The sequence below is a fragment of the Arachis ipaensis genome, chromosome B1 (assembly GCF_059453495.1).
Source record: "Arachis ipaensis isolate K30076 ecotype BB chromosome B1, ASM5945349v1, whole genome shotgun sequence".
Classification (NCBI taxonomy): domain Eukaryota; kingdom Viridiplantae; phylum Streptophyta; class Magnoliopsida; order Fabales; family Fabaceae; genus Arachis; species Arachis ipaensis.
In genome coordinates this window covers 119,280,876-119,305,224 of record NC_142436.1, presented here as the reverse complement: position 1 = coordinate 119,305,224, position 24,349 = coordinate 119,280,876, and the positions used below count along the sequence as shown (strand labels likewise).

At 35.2% G+C, this 24,349-nt stretch overlaps 2 protein-coding genes across 2 annotated transcripts; one reads left to right on the top strand and one right to left on the bottom strand.

Annotated features, from left to right (window-relative positions):
• Positions 1–8,058: 8,058 nt before the first annotated feature.
• On the top strand, positions 8,059–11,740 carry LOC107632886 (uncharacterized). Its single transcript, XM_021123155.2, has 6 exons — positions 8,059–8,165; positions 8,419–8,548; positions 8,841–9,035; positions 10,904–11,068; positions 11,510–11,577; positions 11,680–11,740. Exons 1-6 carry the CDS (start codon positions 8,059–8,061, stop codon positions 11,738–11,740), a joined length of 726 nt encoding a protein of 241 aa, XP_020978814.1.
• Positions 11,741–20,455: 8,715 nt separating this feature from the next.
• On the bottom strand, positions 20,456–24,058 carry LOC107632876 (ARM repeat superfamily protein). Its single transcript, XM_016336518.3, has 5 exons — positions 22,899–24,058; positions 22,693–22,801; positions 21,876–22,405; positions 21,259–21,658; positions 20,456–21,126 (listed from the first exon to the last, which is right to left on the bottom strand). Exons 1-4 carry the CDS (start codon positions 23,682–23,684, stop codon positions 21,266–21,268), a joined length of 1,818 nt encoding a protein of 605 aa, XP_016192004.1. The 5' UTR covers positions 23,685–24,058; the 3' UTR covers positions 20,456–21,126; positions 21,259–21,265.
• Positions 24,059–24,349: the final 291 nt, after the last annotated feature.

Below are 24,349 nucleotides of genomic sequence, written 5' to 3'. Positions count from 1 at the left end.
TATATATGAACAGCTTTAAATAAACATCCGATGCTCTATTGAATCGAACATCCATGTTAACATACTAGTAAGATGTCATACACAATACAGCATGTTAAAATGGTTCATTCGCAGCAAATTAGAATTGTTCATTGAAATAAATCAGGTATAGATTCATGCAACAACTGCATACAACCCTGTAAACTATATCTTTATAACATAATCTCACCCACTTCATCTACCCCCCGTAATACATGAATGCCAATCGAAATCATATGTACATCGAGATGAAAAATAAACGCAAGCACACCCATGTCTAACATATTCTAACTTTTGTCGAAGGAGGTTAGCAAAGACATGAAGCTTCCAACTTGTTCAGGTGCATTTCGGCCAACAAGATCACCAAAGTTTGTATCTGGATATGCATTTGAACGAACCACCTGCTAAACGACACAAAAAATGACAACAATCAACTTATAGCATAGTCCTATATCGAATAACTAGTTGAAGTCAGATTGACACAAACATGTACCGGGGAAGCATTCTTGTTTTTCCTCCGACCAGATTTCTTGAAGGACTTTTTCAGGGCAGCTCCAAGCCTTTTACTCTTTGACCGGCCCTTTGTAGTGACCAACGATGAGCCTTGTATGTCGACAACACCGACAACATTTGAATTTTGTGAGCCAATGCTGGTGTGGGTCTCCGCCACGCCCTCGAACCTCTTCTTGGCACGGTGCTCAGTCAACTTGGCCCTTGTTTCTTCTAGAGCAGCATGCAACAATGCTGTTTCGTCGTCGTCATTGACGAACTCTTGAGCAATGTTGTAGAAGTGTGCACATAATCCCCTGAATGCATTATGACTCACATCCGACCGACTGATGTCGTGACTGCTCTTGATATAAGTATGCTTGCGCTTTATTTTCTTGCTCCATCGAGGGAGAACATAGCAGGTAGGTACTTTATACACTTTATACGAATGAAAAACTGCAAGACAGTAACAGCACAACACACCTGAACTCTCAAAAAGATTGCACTCACAACGAACCTCCTGTGTGGAACGATCAAAGTGGATATCGTACGGAACACAGAACATAGTATCAAAGGATTAATTTTTCCTCCTCCACCTTCATGCATACCACTGGCCCATCTTCAGTAACTACAGATACTCTGCAATCAGCCTTTTTCACAAACTAAATTTGAACATCCCTAAACATGCTAGTAGTGTACTTCTACTGAAATTGTCTCTCCATAGGCGAGCTCGTTGCATAAGGGATAACCCCCCTCGAGTCTACTGCATCATCCTCCAATTTCCTCTACTCCTTGACTCCAAACACATTATCGTATTCGTGAACAAATTGGACCAAGCTAGTCCTGCTGTGTAAGAATCCACCATAGAATACGTGCATGCTCTTACTCCTTTGCGTACTCCTCATGGCAACCCAAAATTCACCCTTGAAGAATATAGGAACTCACATGTGTCGATCGTCATAAAGATCTACAGAAAAAACACAGTTCTTACATAAGAAACCTTTTACTGAACTTATTATTACACAACAGATAAAGCCAGCTACCGAATAATTATTCATTATAAAGCGTAACGTAAGTGTACAATAACGAACCCGACAGCCATGTGTTGTCATGTAGATTGTAGTCCTCTATAAATTCAGACCATTTTCCCTCGAATGACTCCACCGTCCGAGAGTTGAACACAATGTCCCTGAGGTCGGCATACAACTCTCCGTACCGGCGATAACCTCCAAGCTTATGCAGTAACTTCTTCATGATGTTCTAGATGCACCAACAGTGACGTGTATTGGGTAACGCCTTTCTAATCGCACCGAACATGGATCTGCATTGATCGGTGATGATGCTCTGTAGAGCAGCTCCCATGCACGTCACCCATTGGCTGAAAACCCACTCATAACTTGGAATTTCCTCGTTTCCCAACAACGCACAACCAAGGAGGGTCAACTTACCATGGTGGTTGACACCAACGGACGACACGAACGGTAATTCATGCCTACACACATAAACAACCACATTTAAGAATTTCCAGTCACGACTGCACGAAAAAAAATACCAAAAAAACCAACAACACCACCTGGTACCTGTTTGTACTGTAAGTGCTATCAAATGACACGACGTCTTCGTAGTATTCATAGGAAGCCCTGCACCTTGCATCCACCCAAACTGCACTCCTAAATCTACACTCGTCCTCCAATTTCACAGCATAGAAGAAGTTCGGAGTGATGTCCTTCATTCTCATGAAATAGTTCATCATCTCCCTAACATCCGCATTCACATTGCTGGTTCGGAGTCTTGCTGTAATATAGTTTCTTAAATCCTTTTCTGAGAATCCCAGATTTGACGGGCCCCCAGCCTCATTTACCAAAGCTAGGAATGTCTTGTTTGGTCGAATCCCAGCCTCATCATTATTCTCAATCACGCACTTCGCATGCATGATCAGCTGCCTATACTCATGGTAGTGCACTGTCTTTTTCACCCAACATGAGTGCGAGTGCCTCAACTCAACCTTGAAGAAAAGCTAGGGGTGGCAAAGCGGGCCGGTCCGCCCCAACTCGACCCGTTTTGCCACCCCTAAGAAAAGCCACTCTTGCTTCTCCTTATCAAATTTCACATATATTCTTGCCTTGCACCCAGCGGCTGAAATCGGATTCTTCCGCGTTGGTGCTTTGACACGAGACCCGCGGATGCGGTCCCGATTACAGTGGATAGCCTGGTTAACGGGTTCCTTTGTGCTCTTGTCAAATGTTGTCATCTTGATCTTAGTTGCAAATCCAACTTTCTTTGCGTAGATAACATAGAAATCATGAGCTAGTTGCAACTGCGCAAACCGCATTCCAACTCTTGGCATTTCATCTTTCTCAAGGCAACCATGATCCCATAACTACGTATCAGAAAAAAACAATGCCATTAATGATGAAATCAAACATGCGGATCCTGACTGCACAAATTTAAACTAGAGTCCAAACCTCGTCACTTCCTACCTCAGTAATATCCGACAATTGCGTGTCCTGCACTTCCAAAATAAACACAAAAATCTAAAAAAAAAAGATAAATTTTTATTCAATATCATGTATATGAAACCTCACTAACCAGCACAAAAAATACGACAAAAAAGTATAAGTCAAGTCATTCATCTTGCCAATTTTAGCTTTAAAATAAAGGCATTGAAATGACAATCATGGTAATTGAATCAATTATTTCATTTTACCTATTATATAATTATTGTAACTACTACATACTCTTTTTCACGTTGACACTGAACGTCATATAGCTGAACATGCATTAGGTACAACTACCATACACATAGTTCTGTCCTCGGTTTCAAAGCCAATGGTGCCTATTCTTACTTTTAAGAGTTGCTTTCTTTATTCATACATTGAGCATCATGCATAACTATATACATATATTCTAATCCTAATATGCAGGAAGCAAATTAGGTAAAGCATCAATTGATAACTCTTGCATTTTTTCTTTTCATTTTCAAAATATATCCTTCCTAAATATAATACCATTGGCTACAACTCAAATTCAAGATACCTCACTTCTAAGGTTCTAGGGGACCTATGGGCATCCTGCACAGCAACATGGGTGATTACATATTTCAGAAGCACGGTCTCCAACTATAGCGAACTAACATTGTATACATGCAATTGAATTTTGGTTATGAGGGAGTATATTCAAATTCATATATTCATAGAAAATAGTCCAACTCAGAAGTATTTTCATCCAGAGACACATCAATATGCCATGGTTATTATAGTTAATCAAATTCCCCATACATATAAGAATACCATGAATATAAAACCATCACAAGTTTGGTTGAATCATGAATGTTTGTGATGCATTTGATTACGTATTAAAAATATAAAATTAAACACGCCACTTGCATTGAGTCTAAACTTCCAATTCAACTAAAAATGACCATCCATTGAAAAGTGTTTCGTACATAAAGTTGCTCACCTTAGTCGATTGCTCAACCTCGACGACGAGAGGGTCATCTACGTTTTCATTTGGATTTGATGAAATCTCATTACTGCCGGAAGATGGAACAGAAACCACCGGTTCAGCCACATTGCACTTCATTAATGAACTCCGGGGTGACGGGGGTGGAAGAGCAAGCACACTTGAGACCCCTTTTAATTGCGACGTCGACATCGAGAAGAAGAAACACACGGCTACGCGCTGTCCTCGCTGGATGTCTGGGTTGTTGCGGTGCCACGCATATCGAACAAACAACGGGTAGGTGGTGCTAGACGAGGGCCTGTGCGGACGATGACGCCGGTGGGAGGAGAGTCCGACGACGGTCGGTGACGGATGGAAAAGTAGTTTCCGATGAGAAACGGAGATGATATCGTATTGAGCAACTGACGTCTTTGTTGTGATCCTATAACTGCTCCTAATCCTATTTTCTTTCAAAATTCAAATTAGAATAATTTCAAAATTAATTCATTACCCATAATTTAATTTTAATTTGAAATTAACCTCCAATGTATGCATTGTACGGCACATGTATTGACTCCCTATACTTCCTCTATCACAATTTATCATGAAATACTATACTTCCTTTTAAACACATAAATCATGATAAAGTAGTGTGATTTAAAAAAAGACATACAAAGTATGATTCTGTACCATTATTTACTTATAAATCCAACATTATTCTTTAACACACGAACAACAAAAAGGGCAATGGGTTAACGAAAGTGTAGATAAACTCGATAGTCTAGTATAATTTACATACAAAAATGAAAACACTGAATAACCTAACACAATCTATATGGAAATAATAAACACCCACATTGACACTAAAAAAAATTAGATCGGATAAATTGATTTTCAGTAAATTCTTATTCTCTACATATATTCCAAAAGAGTGATGCTAAGTAGCTAAAGATTCATTACAATATAAAAATATCATAAAAATTCTCATTCTCTTTATAAGCAAGTGATATACACCTTCTTATCACTTACTCTCCTTATCACTTACCATTTTTCTGCGTGCTTGGAGACATTAATGTTCTTTGCAAAATCAATTTCAGTTTCTTCCAAATTAAATCTCTAAAATTCCTCAATCACATTATTATCCATTAAAATATAATTTTTCTGCAGAAATTATGGAGCTTAAATTTAAAAATTTTAACAACTTCTACTGTACAACTCATATTTTACATATAAATTATTAGAAAATAAAAAATAAAAATATAAACAAAAATTAAAAATAAATTTTTAAAAATAATTATTAACTCATCATATTAAAATCAATAAATAAGCATACATATGAATATTAAATAAAAAATATTAAAATAATTAAAATTATAACCTATTAGTGCACATATGAGATAATTTGAAAAATACAATAAGACGCATAGTTTAAAATTTAGTAATATTAATTATAAAAATTTATTAATTATAGACATCATATGTATGAAATTATGAATATTATGAGTACAAAATTATGGATGTTATTAATATGAAATTATCGATGTTATGCATATGAATTTATAGATGTTATGAGTAAATTTATCGATTGAATAAATTAATTTAAGAATTTGACATTTTTTTAAATTCAATTATGAAAAAATTTAAAAACATCTGTGTTAATTTGATAGTTATGTATGCAATAACTAAAAAATAATATGTGTATGGATGTAATATCTAATAAACATGAATTTAATTTTTAGATGTTAGTTGTATGTAATTATGGATGTTATGTATATGAACTTATGAATGCTATGTGTATGAACTTAGTTAATACAGTATAATTATAGATGCACATAAAAAAATAAATCAGTTTATTGCCATATCTCATCAAAGCTAGTGTGGTTTTTCATATTCTCGAAAATTGATTGACGGACAATAATCTCATCGGGTGAGTTTGTCTATTGTTCAAATTATTCTTCAACTCCTTCTTGTAAATTTCCTTGGCCTATTCTAATTGTGCTTGTAATTGAAATAGAGTTGTGGTTTTTAGCTAGAGGAAATAAACAAACTTCATGATCCAGATTAACAATGAAAAATCTATTAAACCAAGCTTTCACATTTGTTAATGATTGCAATAATAATAAATGAATTAAAAGAAATAAAAATCAATTACAATTAAAATTATTTAATGAATATTATTACCGTTTTTAATTGTTATTAGTCATTATTGTATTCTTAAATCTAAGATTTGAACCTCTCTCCAAAGATGTCATTCTTTCGGGGTCTATTTATTAAGCATGGGAGAGAGAATCATATGACATTATAACATTCAAATTATAAAAAGAAATATTAAATAGTAGTTATAAGAATGTCTAATAGTTAGGGATATGATATTATAATTAATATCATTAATAAGTGGAATTGATAAGAATATGATAAGTAGATTGATAAGAGCATAGTTATCAGAACCGGACCGGATCGGTCGGTTCGACCAGAAAACCAGTGAACTGGTGGTCTGGCCGGTTTGGTTTGAAGATTGGACCGCATCAGCTTTCGAACCGGTCAACGGGGGTCAAACCCGTTGAAAACCGGCCGGTTCGCGTCTCAAATTACACTAAACCTGTCGCGGGTCTATGGTGCACCTGCGGGTCGAACCCGTGATCGCGTGAATGTGCAGCTTCTCCTTGCCACTGTGCCAAGCTTATTCTTCAATAATACTATGACAAACAATATATATAACAAAAGGTGAATGATTTTTTATTTTTCTTATTCTTTTAAACATGGATTCACATGAATACCAAACAAATTGTCACATGGTATATAAATATATTGATATATTGATATTGATTGTGTTATCTTTTTTTTTGTTCATTTAAATTGACAAAATATTTTATACTAGTGATTAATTTATTATTTTTTTATAGTATAAATTATATCTAAGAATTAATATTTAATTGTTATTAATACACAACTGGTAAATATGTACTTTATTTTTTTTTTCAAGCGCTAATTAATCTGAAGTTGAAAATTTTAAGGTCCTAATTGTCACTTTATTCAATTTTTTACTATTTTATATTTTTTATTTGCGTACGACCGGTTCTATCGGTTCAACCAGTGACCCACCGGTTGAACCAATGACCCAGTGACCCAGTAACTTGACCGGTTCGATCACCGGTTCGGTTCTGACAACTATGGATAAGAGAGTAAAATAAAAAATTAAAATATTATTAAGTTATATAAATGAAGTAAATTATGAAAAATTTTGGCTAATTATGGCTAAAAATTGTTTGTTACCAAATTTTTTCCATTCCAAAATTACTTTTACTACCCAAATTGGTCTATATGTTGCTCACAATTAAATTTTTAATATGCTTGGAAAAATAAATCCTTAATTAATTTTATTATAACACAATAAAGTCTCCAACAAAGACACTACTCTAAGACACGTTTGATTCCTTTTAATTAAATAAACGATGGACGGACCAATCTGTATGCACTACAAAAAAAGAGACATAAAATGGCATAAATATTACGGCGGTTTTGTAAAACTGCCCTAATACCCGGGTATTATGACGTTTTTCATTGTTGCCATAATTGAATTGTATTTGGTGGCGGTTTCTGTTGATTTTGGCGGTTTTAAAACGCCATTATCACTTCTATATAAAATAGCCTAACCCTAATCCAATTCTCATTTTTCGTTGAAACGCAAAGTTTGAATCGCTGCCAGAGGGATCTTCTCTGTGACGACCTTCTCTTACCGATCTCCTCCGGCGACGACCATCTCTTACCGATCTCTTCCGGCGACGATCTCCTCCAACGACGACCTCATTTGGCGACTTTTTCCTCAGCGGTGATCTTCTCTGGTGACCTCTCCTCTAACGACAACCTCCTCCTGCGACGGTCTCCTCCAGCGGCATCTCTTACTGCAATGATCTCCTCCGGTGGCATTCTCCTACGCCGTCAATCTCATCCATCGAGCTAATGTGCTATGAGAGATTCTCCTCCCACAAGCTCGCGAGTTTGGTTCTTCTCCCTCTTTTCCTCTGTTCTCTTGAAAATATTTTACTCTAATTCTTTCGATTTCTTGAATTATTGATCCAAAATTTCAAAATACATGATAGATTTTGCGAAATGGCAACTACAACTACTGAGCTAGGGTTTCTGAGGAAGGGATCGTTGAAACAATTCATAATGATGATGATGATGAAGCGCCCGATGCTGCGGAGAATGGAGTTGCGGTAATTTTGTTGTTTTATTGGATTATTTGTGCCTGAAACTTAATGCTTTTAGTTAACAGTTTGTTTTAGTTCCTTGAGTTGATTCTTTCATGCTTTATCAGTTCTGAATTTGTTCCACTATGTGCTTATAGTCTCACCGTCCAGTGGGGATAACAATAATCATATTTATTATTATTAATACTTTTATTTCATTTCCTATTTCCTATTTTGTTTATTTAATATCTGTTTAAAAAACTGTGTTCATGAGTTGCAGGGAGCAAGATGACTACGAGGTTGTGAGGAAGGTGGGAAGAGGGAAATATATTGAGGTCTTTGAGGGCGTTCACTCCACCGATAATGAAAAATGCATCATCAAGATCCTCAAACTCGTCAAGAAGAAAAAGGTGAATCCAATTCCAATCCCTACACCTATTGCAGTTTGTATTAACTAATATGACTGCTATTTTTAATTTAAAGCAACACTGCTGTTTTCAGTTTCAGTATACTTTTTCACTTCATTCCATCCTCATATGGCAATGAATGCTGTGCCGGGGCTTCAATGGCCAACTTTGGTCCAGTAGTTCATTTAGTTTGTTATTAAATTTCTAATTTCAAACCTGTAAGATTTTACCCTTTCCAATATTCTGGTTGTATATATAAGTTTGTACATCTTATAAGTTGTTATTCTGGTTGCAGTTAAAGAGGGAGATCAAAATATTGCATAATCTTTGTGGAGGTCCCAATGTTATAAAGCTGCTTGACATTGTTAGGGACCAGCAATCAAAGACCCCAAGCCTTATATTTGAATATGTCAATAACACTGATTTTAAAGTGCTCTACCCCACCCTGTCAGATTATGATATTCGATATTATATCTATGAACTTCTAAAGGTAAGTTTTATACTCTATTGGTTGTCTAAGATCAGCTGTTATATCTTATTTTTGCAGTCATTATTTGTTTGACATATTTCTAGACATTATCTATGCCAATGCTTCGTGGAAAATTCAGTTATTATTTTTGTATTTTTCTTTATGGTGAAATATTAGAAAGTGGTTGAGTAATTGCTGCATAGCTCTTTGACAGCTTCTTCTACATTAATCCTCTAATAGATGCAATTAAAGAATGAATTGGTTGAGGTTTGAAATAGGTTGTAGAGTGGCTTGTAAGGAAGTTGATTTTGATTTTTGAAAATCACTTCAATTGCTTATAAATAATGCATAGCAGGAAAATAGACTTTTTCACTAAATGCACTTGTAATATCAATATCTACTAAGTTGATATTTAGTCTTTGAAGATAATACAATCAAGGCAAGGAGATATTGGGAACTACTACGGTGTTCAGCTTCTTGATGCTTCAGTGACAAAATACCAAGATTATGGTCACTAACAACTTACTCACCCTCTTGTGTATGTGCACAAAGACTAGTGCTTTTCTTTTTTCCTTTTTGCCACTGAAAACTCAGTTTCCTGTCTACCACCTTGTGTTTATTTGAATATGATTTTGTAAATTTTTGTTAAATATTTAACTTATTACTTACTCTTGAAATATTTAAAAAAAATTGTTAGCATTTTGCTAATAAGTGTTGTAAAGAATTGAAGACATTTAAAAAAAAAGAAATGTTTTTAAAAGTTTTCATTTATGTAGTCAAAAGTTCAAAAGTCTTTGCTTTTTACTTTTTTCAATAAAAGTATTTGTTTTCTATTTATATATATTATCGTTTCTATTGAGGTTTTTGATAAAATATTTCACATACTTTATAAATAGAAGAAAATGTACTTTCCCTAGTAAATTTCTAACATTCTATTACTTGTCAACTCTTTGTAGCTTTTATTTCATAAGTTCATTCATGTTTATGCTTTGCACTTTGTGACATAAGAAAAAGGATACAAGCAAAAGTGGTCTCTTTTTTTTGTAATTTATTAATTTATATTTGGTCTTGAGGAAAAGCAATGAGAGTTATATCCATATCCAAATCTAATTCCAAGTCCACGTACTCATAAGTAATGCATAGCCTTTATTATAATAATGGTGTTATATGCTTTGGTATTTGGATATAACTTCTGGGAAAATTGGAGATAAATTTAATTTGGCAGTTGATGATCTTTGAAATTCAGGATATACATTGGAGAGACACGTGGAGTGGAGGGATTGGGTGAGAGGTTAGAGGTGAGGGAATTATCCTTCATATACAGCTGGCTCTCCCTCTCTGATTTTGTTTGTTTGTTATATGTGATGTGTGCTGCTCTGCTCTCCATACTCATGCATGCTCGTTTCTGCTTCTTTTCTTTGATATATGCATGCTCGTTTCAGCTTAACTGTGTCAGCAAGTTTAGCCATTGACTTCATGTGGTAGCTGTCTTGAAGGTTACTTTTCTTTGTCTTATGCTTTGTTTGTTTAGAATTGGTCATTTTTTGTCTTATTAATTCCGATTGACGCAACAAATTTAAATTGCAACTTTAGGAAGATTTCAAACTTCTGCACAACCAATAATGTATCACGTATACAATTTTGTTAATAAATTAGTATTTGGATCATTTTTGTTAATAAATTTTTCAACCATCAAAATGGTTATATTATCCATTTTAAATTATACGATGAGACAATTTAGTTTTCCAAACAAGTAACAGCCAAGCTAAACCATTGCTTGTGTTATACAATGCTTCATTTTGCAGGTAACTAATTCGGCTATCTATATCATGTTAAAAAATCATAAGGCTAATGTCCAAGACTCTTCTAATCTACAAAATTGTTAATAGGAAAGGGTCAAAGTTCCCTTCAAATCTGAAGGGAAGGGAAACTTCAGAACAGTGAGCTTCAAGTTCAAAGCAGTTGCACCAAGAACAAGACTCACATTCTACAGCTCCTTTTACCATACCAGAATTGATGATTATGGATCTCTCTGTGGCCCTGTTCTTGACCAGGTTATAGTGTTCTCTGTCGCATAAGTTATTAAACCATTAATGTAGTACTTAGTAACTATGATTTTTGCAAGTTACTTGAGCCTGTCTTCTATATAATTGCACGAGACCACCTTATATTAAAACTTCATCTTGCTTTTGTATACTAATTCCCTATATTTTGTTCATGTATGCATTAAATAACCTTATACTTTCTAAACTTATAGCTAATTAGTTAGCAACATCATGATAGTGGAAGCAACATGTTCACTTGAGTGTGTAATTCAAAATATTAAGCAAATTAACATCCTGAACAGAAAGGACTTGAAGAATTCTAAAAAGAACAATACTAAGATTGGTAGTTACCCCTCATATACGCTGCCAATGTCTGATTAAAATTGCAGAGTTAGCTTTTTAAGAAGCAATGAACATTGAATCATGACGGTGTATCACGGTGTAGCGCAGGGAGGCAGTCTGAGATCAAATGGCTCTCCTTTTCGTCACACTCGTATCGTACCTTTGTCGATATTAAGGTAAGCAGTTTTGAGGTCTGGTCGTGTTAAGGCTAGTCAGCAAAGTACATGGCTCGATTTTGTTGTCACTAAATTGCATTGAAAACAGATTTTGGTTTGCAGGACAAGTGGAGGAATTTCCTCAAGGCTAGCTTTGCTCAGGCACCTGCAGATGAAGGGGTAAGAGTCATGATTTTGCAAAATTAATCTTGCTTATTAGTGAGTTTATATAAACATGATTTGTGGTTAAAAACTATTTGGAAATTAGTTCCTACAAACATTCCAGGAACTGTTTCAACATGCATGCATGTGACTTAAGTTGCTTAATATTTTACTACCTGTCCAAAATTAGTTAGGCATTTAAGCATAGAAATTAAGGAAATTGGAAACATCTTGATTTTTTAATAAACTAGATTGATTTTACAAAACTACCCTCAACTCTCCTTATCCTATACTTATTGCCACTCTCCTCTTTCCTCTCCTCTTTAATAGGATGATTACAGTTGGAAAAATTCGACCTAATTCTTCTGCTTACTGAATTCCTGAGTTGTTGTTCTCTGCAGAAATCCAACCTATTATAACTCTTGAATTAGGAATTTGGGTTCCAACTTTATTTTCCTTGTTAAATTTGTTTTCTTGACATAGATGAACGTGCGGAAGCATGGTATAGCGCCAATCCTAGAACCGATTTTTCTACGAGTACGAGAGATTAAAAAGGGGGCTGCTTCCGTGGAAGGAGTAGAAGCAAAATTCTAGCAGGTTTGTATTGAAAAATCTATCTTGTTATAAATCTTTTCTTTAGAACTCATTGTTCTGAGAATTTTTTGGGAATTTGCATGCTGCAGTTATAATATTTTTAACACATGCAGGTACCTGAAACACTGCCTGAAGAGGTACTTGGGAAGATGGGAGCACCTCCAAAGAGTGATGTGCCGATTATTACACCCAATGAGCTACCTGAGGTTGCTGGTTTATTGCTTGGATTTCCAACGAGATTTGGACTCATGGCTGCTCAGTTTAAGGCATTCTTGGTTGCAACTGGAGGCCTATGGTGTACACAGGCACTAGCAAGAAAGCCTGCTGGAATTTTTTACAGCACCGGTTCTCAAGGAGGCGGACAGGAAACCACCTCGTGAGTTTTCGAATCTGTCCAATTTTGCTTCCCTTACTTGCCATTTTCTCCCATGAGTGTCTTTTAATGCTGGTTATAGACATTTGTGAACTACATTGCCTTATTTGAGAAAGCTAAGAGAAGGATAGGTACACACAAATAAGATGGAGCCAAAGAGGTTAAAAAGATAGCTACTCCTAATTAATAATGAGTTCTTATCAAATAGCATATTTCTTGTGAGACTGCTGGTTTAGTTTTCTCTTTTCAAAATGCTAGTAGTTTGCTATTTATTTGAGCAACTATTTATTTCTAACGTTTAATTTTCTTTTGCAGATAATATTTATTCACACGGACATGAACAATGAAAATGTTGGAAGGGTCTGTTGCAAACTTTTTGAGCATCTCTAAGAAAACTCCCAATGTAATAGAACTAATAATATTTCTTAGTTTGATATTTTGTATAGGAATTATTACTTTTGATTTGTAATACTAAAAAATTATATATTATGTTTAATACTGAGTTAAATAATATTTTGTCTATGGATTATGATTTTGTTATTGTGGAATTTTAATAAAAAAATTATTTGTTTAGCATGATAGAAACAACAGTAAAAATTGTATTTTTAAAAGATAAAAAATGTCACTTTTATCCGGTAAAAAGGGCGGTTTGTAACTGCCATTTTAAACAACATGAAACGCCATTTTAACCTGATAAAAACGGCGGTTTTAAATGTCGTTTTAACCAATAAAAATATCACTATTAAGGTAAAAATGGCGGTTCAAAAATGCCGTTTTAACCAACAAAACGTCACTTTGTTAGGGTCAAAATGGCGGTTTAAAAACGCCATTTTAATCAATCAAAAACGCCGCTTTTATCCTGGAAATTACGGCGGTTTGAACCGCCGTTTTAACTTTGAAAATTATGACGGTTTTCTGAAAACCGCCGTAATAACCAGAATGGCGCCCAGAATTACGTCGTTTTTTAAAACCGCCGTTCTTGGTAATAATGGCGGTTCAAACCGCCATAAATACCCAAAAAAACCGCCGTTTTAACCAGAATTTTTTGTAGTGACGATGGCAGCAATTCACGAGAACTTCTGAAAAAAAAAATTGTTGACGACCAAAACACCCGATCTTGAATTCTTTAAGAATCAATTTGCCCGTTTATTTATATAAAATAAATAACCAGAAATCTAACAATCGAATTTATTGAGTAAAAAAAAAAGATATAAAAGAGATATGTTAGGAACAACATTCCTACAAAAAGGCAACGTTCATAAATCTAGAATAACAAAATATGAAATAATAATACAAAGTTTGAATTAATAATGTAAAAATTGTCCCACGAACAAACTATAATTCATTTGATATATATATATATATATATTTTGATACTAATGTTAATGTTTTTTTTGACAGAATTAATAATTAAATATTATAATTACTCACAAACTAATACTTTATTTAACATGTTGTAATTTGTCTAATTATTTTTTCATAAAGACTAATTATTTTTTGGTTGTATTTGAGTGTATTGTTTTAATTTTTTTTATTCAACAAAGAACAATACGATACAACGATACTTCTATGATACCAAATTTTTATTATTAGAAGAATTCTTTTATTTTTAAATTAAGATCTTACAAACATTATGAAATTTTTTCTATTTTGTAAATATTGTCAAACATATTAGAGAAATTAATTAGTCAAAGAGAAATATCTATCAAATATTAGTTTCCAAGAAATTATAGTATTTTTTCTATTAATTTTATTTAAAAATAAAGCATTAGGATAATGATTTTCATATACATATATATATAAATGCATTATGATTTTTTTTTCAGTGGAACAATTTTTACGTTTTTCATTTAAACTTTTTATTATCATTTAATATGTTCTTATTATAAATTTATTAATGTTATTTTTTTAGGAATGTTTTTCATAATATATATTTTTATGTCTTGATTGATTTTAACTTGATAAAATTTAATGTATTAGGATTTTAGTTATTTATTTGTAAATCGTGTTAGGATAGTGGCTTTTATGTACAATTTTGAAAGTCTACTATTCTATCACTATTTACATATTAGATTTATGAGTATATAGCTGTAGAGGATCATAATCTATGTGTTAAAAGACAATACAATAATTTTAGTGAATTATGGCAGTATAGTATAATTTATGAACAAATAGTACATTTACTATCCTATGACAATTTATATAATTTATAAGAGAATATATACGTCATAAATTTCGCACTACAAAATTCTTATTTGTTTGTAGAAATTTTTTAGTGGGAATTATTAAAAATTTTCATATTATATATTTTCTTTTTGACTATTTGTAAAACCTCCTTGAATAACAAACAAAAACTCCTACTATTATAATACTCTCAACTCAATCAATTATAAAAAATCCAACCCAAACAAATATTCACTGAGCCTATATCAAAAAAAAAAATTCAAGAGGCTTTGAGAGAGAGGACGAGGGAGAGTGAGATGGATCTCTCTGAACCCCTAAAATCTCGATGTCATCGCCACCGCCATTGCCATCATTGTCTCCTCATCAATGTGACGCTGGTGGAGTTATGAATGGAGGACAAGGTGATCATGGAGCTCTCAGGATAGTATTTTAGTGATGATTCTAATCAGATCATTGAGGTAATGCTTTAGATCTTCCGCTTCTGTGTTGTCTTTCATGACAAGTTCTTCCGCTGGTTCTGCTTTTGCTCCAGTGGCTTGAAGCACTTAGAGAGCGATTTTGGCACGGAGTCGGTGGCGCTGGTTGAGGAGATCTGAAAGGCGAACAAGCGGGAGTCTCTGGACGCTTCAATTGAAGTTGCGTTTGAAGCTATCAAATCTCGTGGAACTGATTTTCATATCATTCCAAGTTATTGTGGTGAGAATTTGTTCCTAATTTGTTCTTGTTTAGTTCAACACTTAAATTTCATGGTTTCAATGATGTGTATTGTATATGACATTTTGTATTTTAATTTATATGATAATTGTTCACCAGGTTCTTGAAATGAGTGATTTCACTTAACCGCATTTGAAGATATGATAGACTCTATTAATTGCCATTTTAGTTTTAGCCATTTTGCATTTTAATTTTTCCTATTCTGTTGGTATCAGCAATTTTCGTAACAAAACTTAGGCTAGAGAAAGCTTAACCAAAATAATGATGACAAAGAAACAATATGTCCTCTTCACCATAGTCCTCTTAATTTTACTTTTGTTATTTGAGTTGAATTTGTTAATCCAATGTTCACTTTTTCTTTAATGAAATATGAGTTCCTGTAGATGGTTGAAAGTAATGAAATTAACAAATTTTGGTTGGCACTTCTCGATGAAAACATAGTCGGTGTACATTGGAATAACCAGGTAAATACTAATTTAAAATAGTGTTTTTTGCATAAATTCATTCATAGAGCCTTAACAACTTATATGTTTTATTATATATTATAGGAATTGACTGGATTGAGTACAAGAAAAAACCAAAGAAAGCAGACCAATAAATATGGAAGGGCCTAAGATTCGATCTAATCCAAATTGGATATAATCTTATTATGTGTTGTGTTAGATTGAGTTGCGGGGTTTGTATGTTCTTTTGTTTGTGCTGGTGTTACATTGGAATTGGGTGAGTTTGAATGAAGTTTTGGGAAGTGGAATTGAAAAAAGAGGAATAGAGGTATTGATTGTTGGCTACCATTTCAATTAACTCCAGTACTTCATTAGTGGTCTTCTTTATATGCAGAGATCCTCCAGCCAAATTGTACAATGAAAACCGAGAGGTGGGGTCATCCCATCATAAAATATTTGAAGTTGGATCTAGTTTGCAAATATGTTCGGAGGGCATTTTATGAGCATCTCTTTGTACCTCTCCCAAGCCTCATAGAGGAACTCTCCTTCGTGCTGTCTGAAGGTCTGAATGTCTGTTCTGAGCTTAGTCAACCTCTGAGGCGGGAAGAACTTGTTTAGGAACTTAATGACCAAGTCCTCCCATGTGGCTATGCTCTCTTTGCGCTGATTATCCAGCCACTACTTAGCCTGATCTCTTACAGCAAAAGAAAAGAGCAACAAACAATAAACCTCAGTCGGGACACTATTTATCTTGACAGTGTCACAAATTTGTAAGAAATTAGAGATAAACAAATTCGAATCTTCCTACGAGCTCCCACTAAACTGACAATTTTCTTGATCCAATGGTCCTCCTAAGTTAAGGAGCATTAGCATTGTGATTTGCATTCTCTGCTTCTCTGCTATGTTGAATTCAAATTCTTCTTCCACTGCCTCTTCAATTTCTTCTTCAATTCTTTGATTTTTAGCTTGTTTTCTTTGTCTCCAAAGAGTTCTTTCAATCTCAGTAGGGGTGTTCACGGTGCGGTTTGGTTTAGTTTTTGAGAGAAAAGTCATCCGATCCAATCATCTAATTAAACTGCAGTTCGGTTTAGTTCGATTTTTTTATCGAAGCCATCCGAACCAAACCAAACCAATTAAAATCGGTTTGGTTTGGTTTGGTTTGTTCGATTTTTTCAATCAATTCAAAAAAATACTACCATACTATTTCACAAAGTCATAACATTGAAATCGACAAACACAAATACACAATAGCTAACAAAGTTTTGATATAATGAAATTTAACAACAAAAAAAATTCAAATACTACAATTAAAGAAGTTTAAAAGTTCAATAGTCAACACAACCGAAAATAAAAATAAATTTTCATTAAAAGATAGCCAAGTTATGGTGTCTTCTCCTACAAAACAGCTAAACTTCTCAACGCAAACCAACTTGAAATAAAAAACCAGTTACATAACAACAACAACAACAACAACAACAACAATAATAATAATAATATATTGACATCAAACTAGCGGCAATCCAGTGTCGCTCATATTCTCACTTAAACTGACATCAAACTGCACAAATAAATACATTGAACGACAAAATAAATTTCCAAGCAATTTACAAAATCAAAATCAAAAACACAACAAATAAATTAAAAACAGAACAATACCAACAACCAGCAACAATACCAACAAACATGCTTAAAATTATCTCATTATTCAAATTTATCTTTTACCATACTGATTTTAATAAACTGAACAATGAATCAATAACCAGCAACAATACCAATAATAAAATAATTCAACAATACCAACATTACCTGACAAACAGCAACATTGAATCAATAAACAACAATTGGTAAACAATGAATCAACAAACAACAAGTTAGCAACAATGAATCAACAAACAACAATACCAACAATAAAGTAAACAATACCAACAAACCGCAACAATGAAGCAATGATTATTGAACAAAAATTAGTCAAATTACATACCTGACTCGGTGGCTCGGACTCCATATTGACTTTAAATGACTTGAATCGGTGGGTGGATGGGGGACTGGAAAATGCTGCTGGGTGGTGGCCAGAAACACTGCTCGGTGGTGGCGTCACTGGCGTGGTGCTGTGCTGGCCTGCTGGGTCAGTGGGTGGTGGCGTCGTGCTGTGCTACTGCTGCATGGGTGGCCAGAAACGGTGCTCTGTCCGCTGGGTGGTGCTGTGCTACTGCTGGGTGCAAGCCTGCAACGGTGGTGTTGGCTATGGTTGGGGCTTCGTGGTACTCTATCCGCGAAGAGGTCCTGGGAGCAGTGGGTGAAAAGGCTTTGGCGTTGGGAGGAAGGCTTCGAGGTGGTGGGAGGAACGGTCTCTCCCCGGCGTTAGGAGGTGCTGCAAGAACATGGGTTCGCTGCCGGCCTCGAGGCTCAAGAACGTGGGTGCACCAGTGCAGAGAGCGAGATTGTAGAGGAGAGCGCTAGGTTTCGATTGGGGGTGGGGGTTAGGTCGCACAGAACTCATTTGGGGAATTGAGGGGTTGGTTTTTTTAGGGTTTTTACCTTATCAATTCGGTTTGATTGGGATTTTCATGGTCAAAACCGAAAATCGAAACGAACTACAAAAAAAATAGCAAAACATGTTTTTTTTTTTTTTGGTTTTCGGTTTGTTCGATTTTAGATTTTTTCTGTTCGGTTGATCGGTTTAGTTCGATCTAAATCGATTTTAAATACCCCTAATCTCAACTATCTAAACCTCACTAAACATCATGTTCTGTTTCCGGACAACGAAACACCAGAACATCTTTATTTATGGTTTAATTAACATATATTTTTAGCATATATATTAAGATTATTATTAATAGAAGTTTTAAATTTTTTATTTTAATAAATACACAATAAATATATTAAAACTTAAATAATTTTTTTAAAAAATAATAATTAGTAATCTAATAAGTTTCCTAAAAGTATATGTTACCAAAACATTTTTATTTATTTTGACGTTAACGGTTTAATAAAATTTCAACTATTGCAAAAAGTAGAAAAAAAAAAATCAAGACAGCAATCTATAATATTTTTCTTTTATTTATCTTTACATTATGTAATTTTTAGTTCTACTTTCATTTTTACAATAGGTCATTCGCTTTAGATTTTCTTAAGGAACCTCCCGTGGGATAGCAAAGTACTCTCCTTAGTGCAAATACATTATAAGGAAATTAACTTAATTTTTTTATTCATCTTGTAACGTATAATTTTTTACCATATAAGGCTTAAAGGCTGTATTTGGAAGAAAAACTAAAATTAAAAGCCCAAATTAAAAAATAAAGATTGAAAGATAAAGATTAAATTAAGTATTTATATTGTGTTCGGTATAAAATATACTTAATTGAATTATATTTTAGTATTATATTTAATTTAAGATAAATATAAAAATTAAAGGATAAATTTAAAATTTGAAAAGTTAAATTAGGATATTTTTGACAAAAAATATTATTAAAATTTCAGTTTCCGTCTTTAAAAACTCTAATCTCTCATGTTCTCACTTTTTAGAAATATTAAATAAACTAAGATTTTGTATTCTAAAACTGAAATTTTATATTCTCTAATAACCAAATACGATATTAAATCTCAATCTTAATTTCTGAAAATAAATGGCTACCTAAGAATGAGAAGAAAATATGGGAGAAAAATCTTGTATGGTATAAAATCGCACTATAAAATTAATTGCATAAAAAACGGAAAAGATTTTTTTTTTTAATATATACCCTCATTTCTGTAAACGTAGATATCTTAAAAAATATCCAAAGGAGATAGGAATAGAGACAAAATCAAAAGTACGTGAATATCCATAGAAATATCGAAAGATAGAGATGGAGATAGGAAAAAAAATCACCTTGTGAAGAACTGAGGGCGGTAATGAGAATAAAAATCTCAAGAAATTTAAAGGAATGGGTTTCTTACAATACTTTTTATTTTTAAAATTGTATTGCACACTTATCATTTGAAAATTTGAAATTTGTTTTTATTATACAATATAATTGAAAAATATTAAATGTATCTCATCTTAATTATACTAAAACTTATAGTTTTTATTGAATTAAATAATCACTATGACCGTGTACACTCCCTGGAATCATATTTTCCCGCGAAAAATGGAGACGGAAAGGAATGTTTCCTTGGATTATGGGGATACAAATGGGAATGAGAATTTCAAGTAGAAAACCCCTGTATTGCCATCCCTAATTCCTAAACATAGTATCGTTTAATCTCAAAGGGAAATCATCATACGTAACTTCCTAAAAACCACGCTACAATACGAGAAGATAACACCGCAATCTGGGCAATTCTTCCAAGTGGGAAAATGCCAAGAAATATTAACGAATGACACGGAACTTGTCTAGCGCTTAAAGCCCATAATAGCCCTTTCTCGTTCCTTATATCCCAAGGCAAGATCTACATCAATACATCATTGTGATTTGTGAGCTTTTTTCATTAACTTTACACAACTGTCCAAGGCCACAGACACAAAAGCGCAGGGGATGGGTCTTGCACATGAGAGTGTTAATGAACCCACATTCCTTTCTACCTATTTACAAGCCCCAAACCTTGACTCAAAGGCAATCTAGGAGGGGACCGAGAAAATGAATGAACAATACAATAGATGAGTTTGGTATCCCAATACAGGACCACATATGTGATATGTCCGTGACCACCTTTAACATAGACTGGAACGCAAAGTGGTATCAATCATACAACAACAACAACAACAACAACAACAACAACAACAAGAAAAGTTTTAAAAAAATAAAAGCCTGTCATTCTCCTCTCTATACATGCACAGATTTAACCTCAATGGTGTGGTATGATATCTAGCCGTTACTCACTCCTGTTACTCTCTTCCTAACATGCAAAATGAAATTCTGCACTAAAATGTAAAATGTATGGTCTAGCCAGCTTCCTCACCTGCCATAATAATGAGACTAGACCGAATATTTTGAATGGCACATGTAGTTTCACCTATTTCAATTTAAATCATAATCCGGTTATCCAATCAAGGGATCTTTGATCAAAGCTGACTGAAATTGAAAAGAAGATCATGCCTGCAGTAATGATTGTTCAGCACATCTGCAAGAAGGTGATAAAGAAAAATGGAGGGTTAACATTGTACATTAATTGGATATAAATCTCAAAATCCCACGTCAAAGGGTGATGTCACCTAGAGACTTCGACTTGCCTAGAGGCAATCAGAAAACAAACCTGTCATTTAAACTTGCTCTGACCGTGCAAAATCCCTTGAATTTGTATGAACCTCTGCCAGTGGATTGGTGATGAAGCTTCCATCAGCCCTGAATCTGTGGCTTGTCAAATTGGTTTCTGCATTCCTCTCAGTGGTATAGTGCCTTGAAGCTAGTGATGGGGTGGTGACAGATCTAGAGATTTGGGAGGATGTATACCGGCCCTGTGTCTTCCTCCGGAACTTGGAGCTCCAAAATTCTGCTCCAGGTAGCAAACAACATGTATTACTAGGAGCTCCGGTATCAGTCATCCTCCCACTTGATATAGCCAGATCATAGGAGATCTCATCCAATGCCAACTCAAGGCCATGAACACGAGTCTCTAAAGATCGCATTCCATTTTGTGAGCTTCCAATGAATTTCTGTAAGAATATGGGGCAGTATGTCGGAGATGTTCATCATTAAAGGATTGGCACATGCTAAATGTAGAGATAAATATTAAAAAGAAAAAGATGAAATTTAAAAATACAATGGAAGTTTTGAAATGATAACCAGCCTTGCATCCAAGAAGGAATTTAACTAAAGAAGCACAGATAAAGGGTTGTTTGAGGAAACTTGGTGTTATGTATTAGGAACAACCTGCAGAAGATCAAGTAGACTAGACTGCTGCTGCTCGATTTGATGTAATTGATCACGGATCAAAGACAACTCTTCACTCTCTTTGTCATTCCTAAGTTGATCTTTAGTGACATTACTTACAGGAACTACACGAGATCCAGCTTTGGACACACCAAACTTATGCATCTTTTCATCAGGAATTTTACTAAATAGAGCCCGCTTTGTTTCTGGCTTTAAAAATCTGTTTTTATCCTTTTTGGCAGTTTCATCCCTCTCCCAAGGATTACCCTGATCAGCCATGACTGCAGAGGGAGCATTTGACACTGCAATTTGAACATCCCAATTCTTATAGTTTAATCTTCGCGAAACAACAGAACTCACTCTCTTGTTAACACTTGAAGGACTAATATTCTTCGCATTGCTAGAAGAAGAACTATGCGGTGCACTGAATCTTCTACCAGGAATGGATTTTTTCCGCAAATTTACCATCACTGAACCGGGACTACATGAATTTTGAGTGGCTGGGGGATAGCGCCCGTCACTTGCATTCTCTGAACCAAAAGCACAAATCCAGAAAGAGGTATAAGAAGCAATCCAAGAGAATACAGAAATAACACAAGCACAGATGATCGCAAATTAATGACCTAGACAATCCTAATCAACAAAATTATGAAATATATTCATGATCCAAGATTGACCTCCACCACAAACTCTTTCTATAGTCTTAAATCATAATTTATCACATTTACAACTAGATATCTACGTCTAATATTAATTCAGCTCAGATTCTCAACCACAAAATCATGCAAACAATTGATAGACAAAATTCAGAAAATACCTTTGGAAGAAGCTATCGAATGAGGAGGTGGCGAAAATTCATCAGAAAGATCGGGAACATGCTTCCATGCCTCCAACATCTGATTCATGACTTCCCGAACCAACTTTACCTAAAGCATGCATCACACGCTTTCAATCAATTTTCAAATTACCATAAAACAAAATAAAAACAATTAAAGGAAAAATTCAAATGATTCAGAAACAAACCTTATCAAATCGTCGATTCTCAAAAACTTTCATGCACCCAGCCTTGAATTCCGACAAGGAGTCCCTCTCCACGACAGCTACCACTGCCAGCGCCTCTGCCGCAGTCTTCCTCGCCGCCCAGTCCTCGCTACTAAGCGACTCTACTAAGCAAGGAACTAAGTTGCTAAGTGCCGCGTGGCTCGACGCACCGCCGGCGCGTACAACGCTCCCAATCAGCGCCAGAAGCGCCGGCTTCGCCTTGAATCCGTCGCGCTTCAAGAGCTTCTCGAACCTCGGCAGCAGCTTCGCCAGCCTGGCAGGGTCCGGATCCGGAGCTCCGCCGATCGCAGCGGCCAAACACAGCGCTGCGCCGGCCTGCGCGTTCGCGTCCTGCTCCGTGAACAGCGCTTCCGATAGCGGCTTTGCGAACGACGAGAAGAACGGTTGCTTGCCGCTGACGTGACACGACAATGCCGCAACGGAATCAGCGCATGCGGATCGGACCGCCGAGTCCGGGTCACGGAGCCGGCGGAGGACGGCGATTAGGATCTTGGAGAGGTAGGGAGAGAGAGCGCTGCCGTGCGTCTCGGCTAGAAACCCGAGGAGCTGCACGCATTGCCTGCGGACGAGGGTTTTGTCGGAGGAGTCGGTGGCGAGGACGGAGGAGAGGAACGACGGCACGGTGGTTTGGTCGAGGCTGAGGGCGATGGACTCGAGCTCGGCAGCGGCGATGGAGTGAGTATCACGGTCGGAGAGCTTGGTGAGGCACTCAAGCACCCTCTGCTTTACGCTCTTCGGTGAAGGCATTGTGGTTTTGACGACGCCGGAGTAGACGGTTGCGTCGGTGGCGAATTTAGGAATGCGGCGGCGGAGCTGGTGGTATTACCGGCGACATAGCCGGAGCGCCGGTGAGGTTTGGGATTTGGTACGTTGAGAAATGAGAGGGCGAGGGAAAAGGTTTCTATTATACCGGAAAGTGGTGCAGTTGATGGGAGAGTGAAGGTGAAGAGCAAACGACGCGTCGTTTTCTTGTTATTTGATCGAGAACTACTGTGTCGTTTACTTGATGGGGGCCTGTGTTTTTTTTCTTTTTTCTAATTAAATGGGGATTGGGGGTGTGGTTTTGAGTGCAACAATTGGGCGTGGAAACCCGCAAGTTGTTTTCTACTGCACATTAGAATAGTCAGGGGAATGTTAATTCATTCATAAGAAAATAGTAGTGTTTTTTAGAATTTTTTAAAATTTAAATTATTGGAAGAGTTTTAAGTATATTGAGAATCAGTGTTTCAGTTGTTTTACCGTTGATTTGAATTATAAAAGATATATATAATATATATTAATTAAAATTAACGGTTAAAATAACTAGAACATTGATATTTTTGGTACACTTAAAATTTTTTTTAAATTATTTATATAGTCTAATAATACATATTAATGTGCTCAGTAATATACCATTTTTAAAATGTTATTTG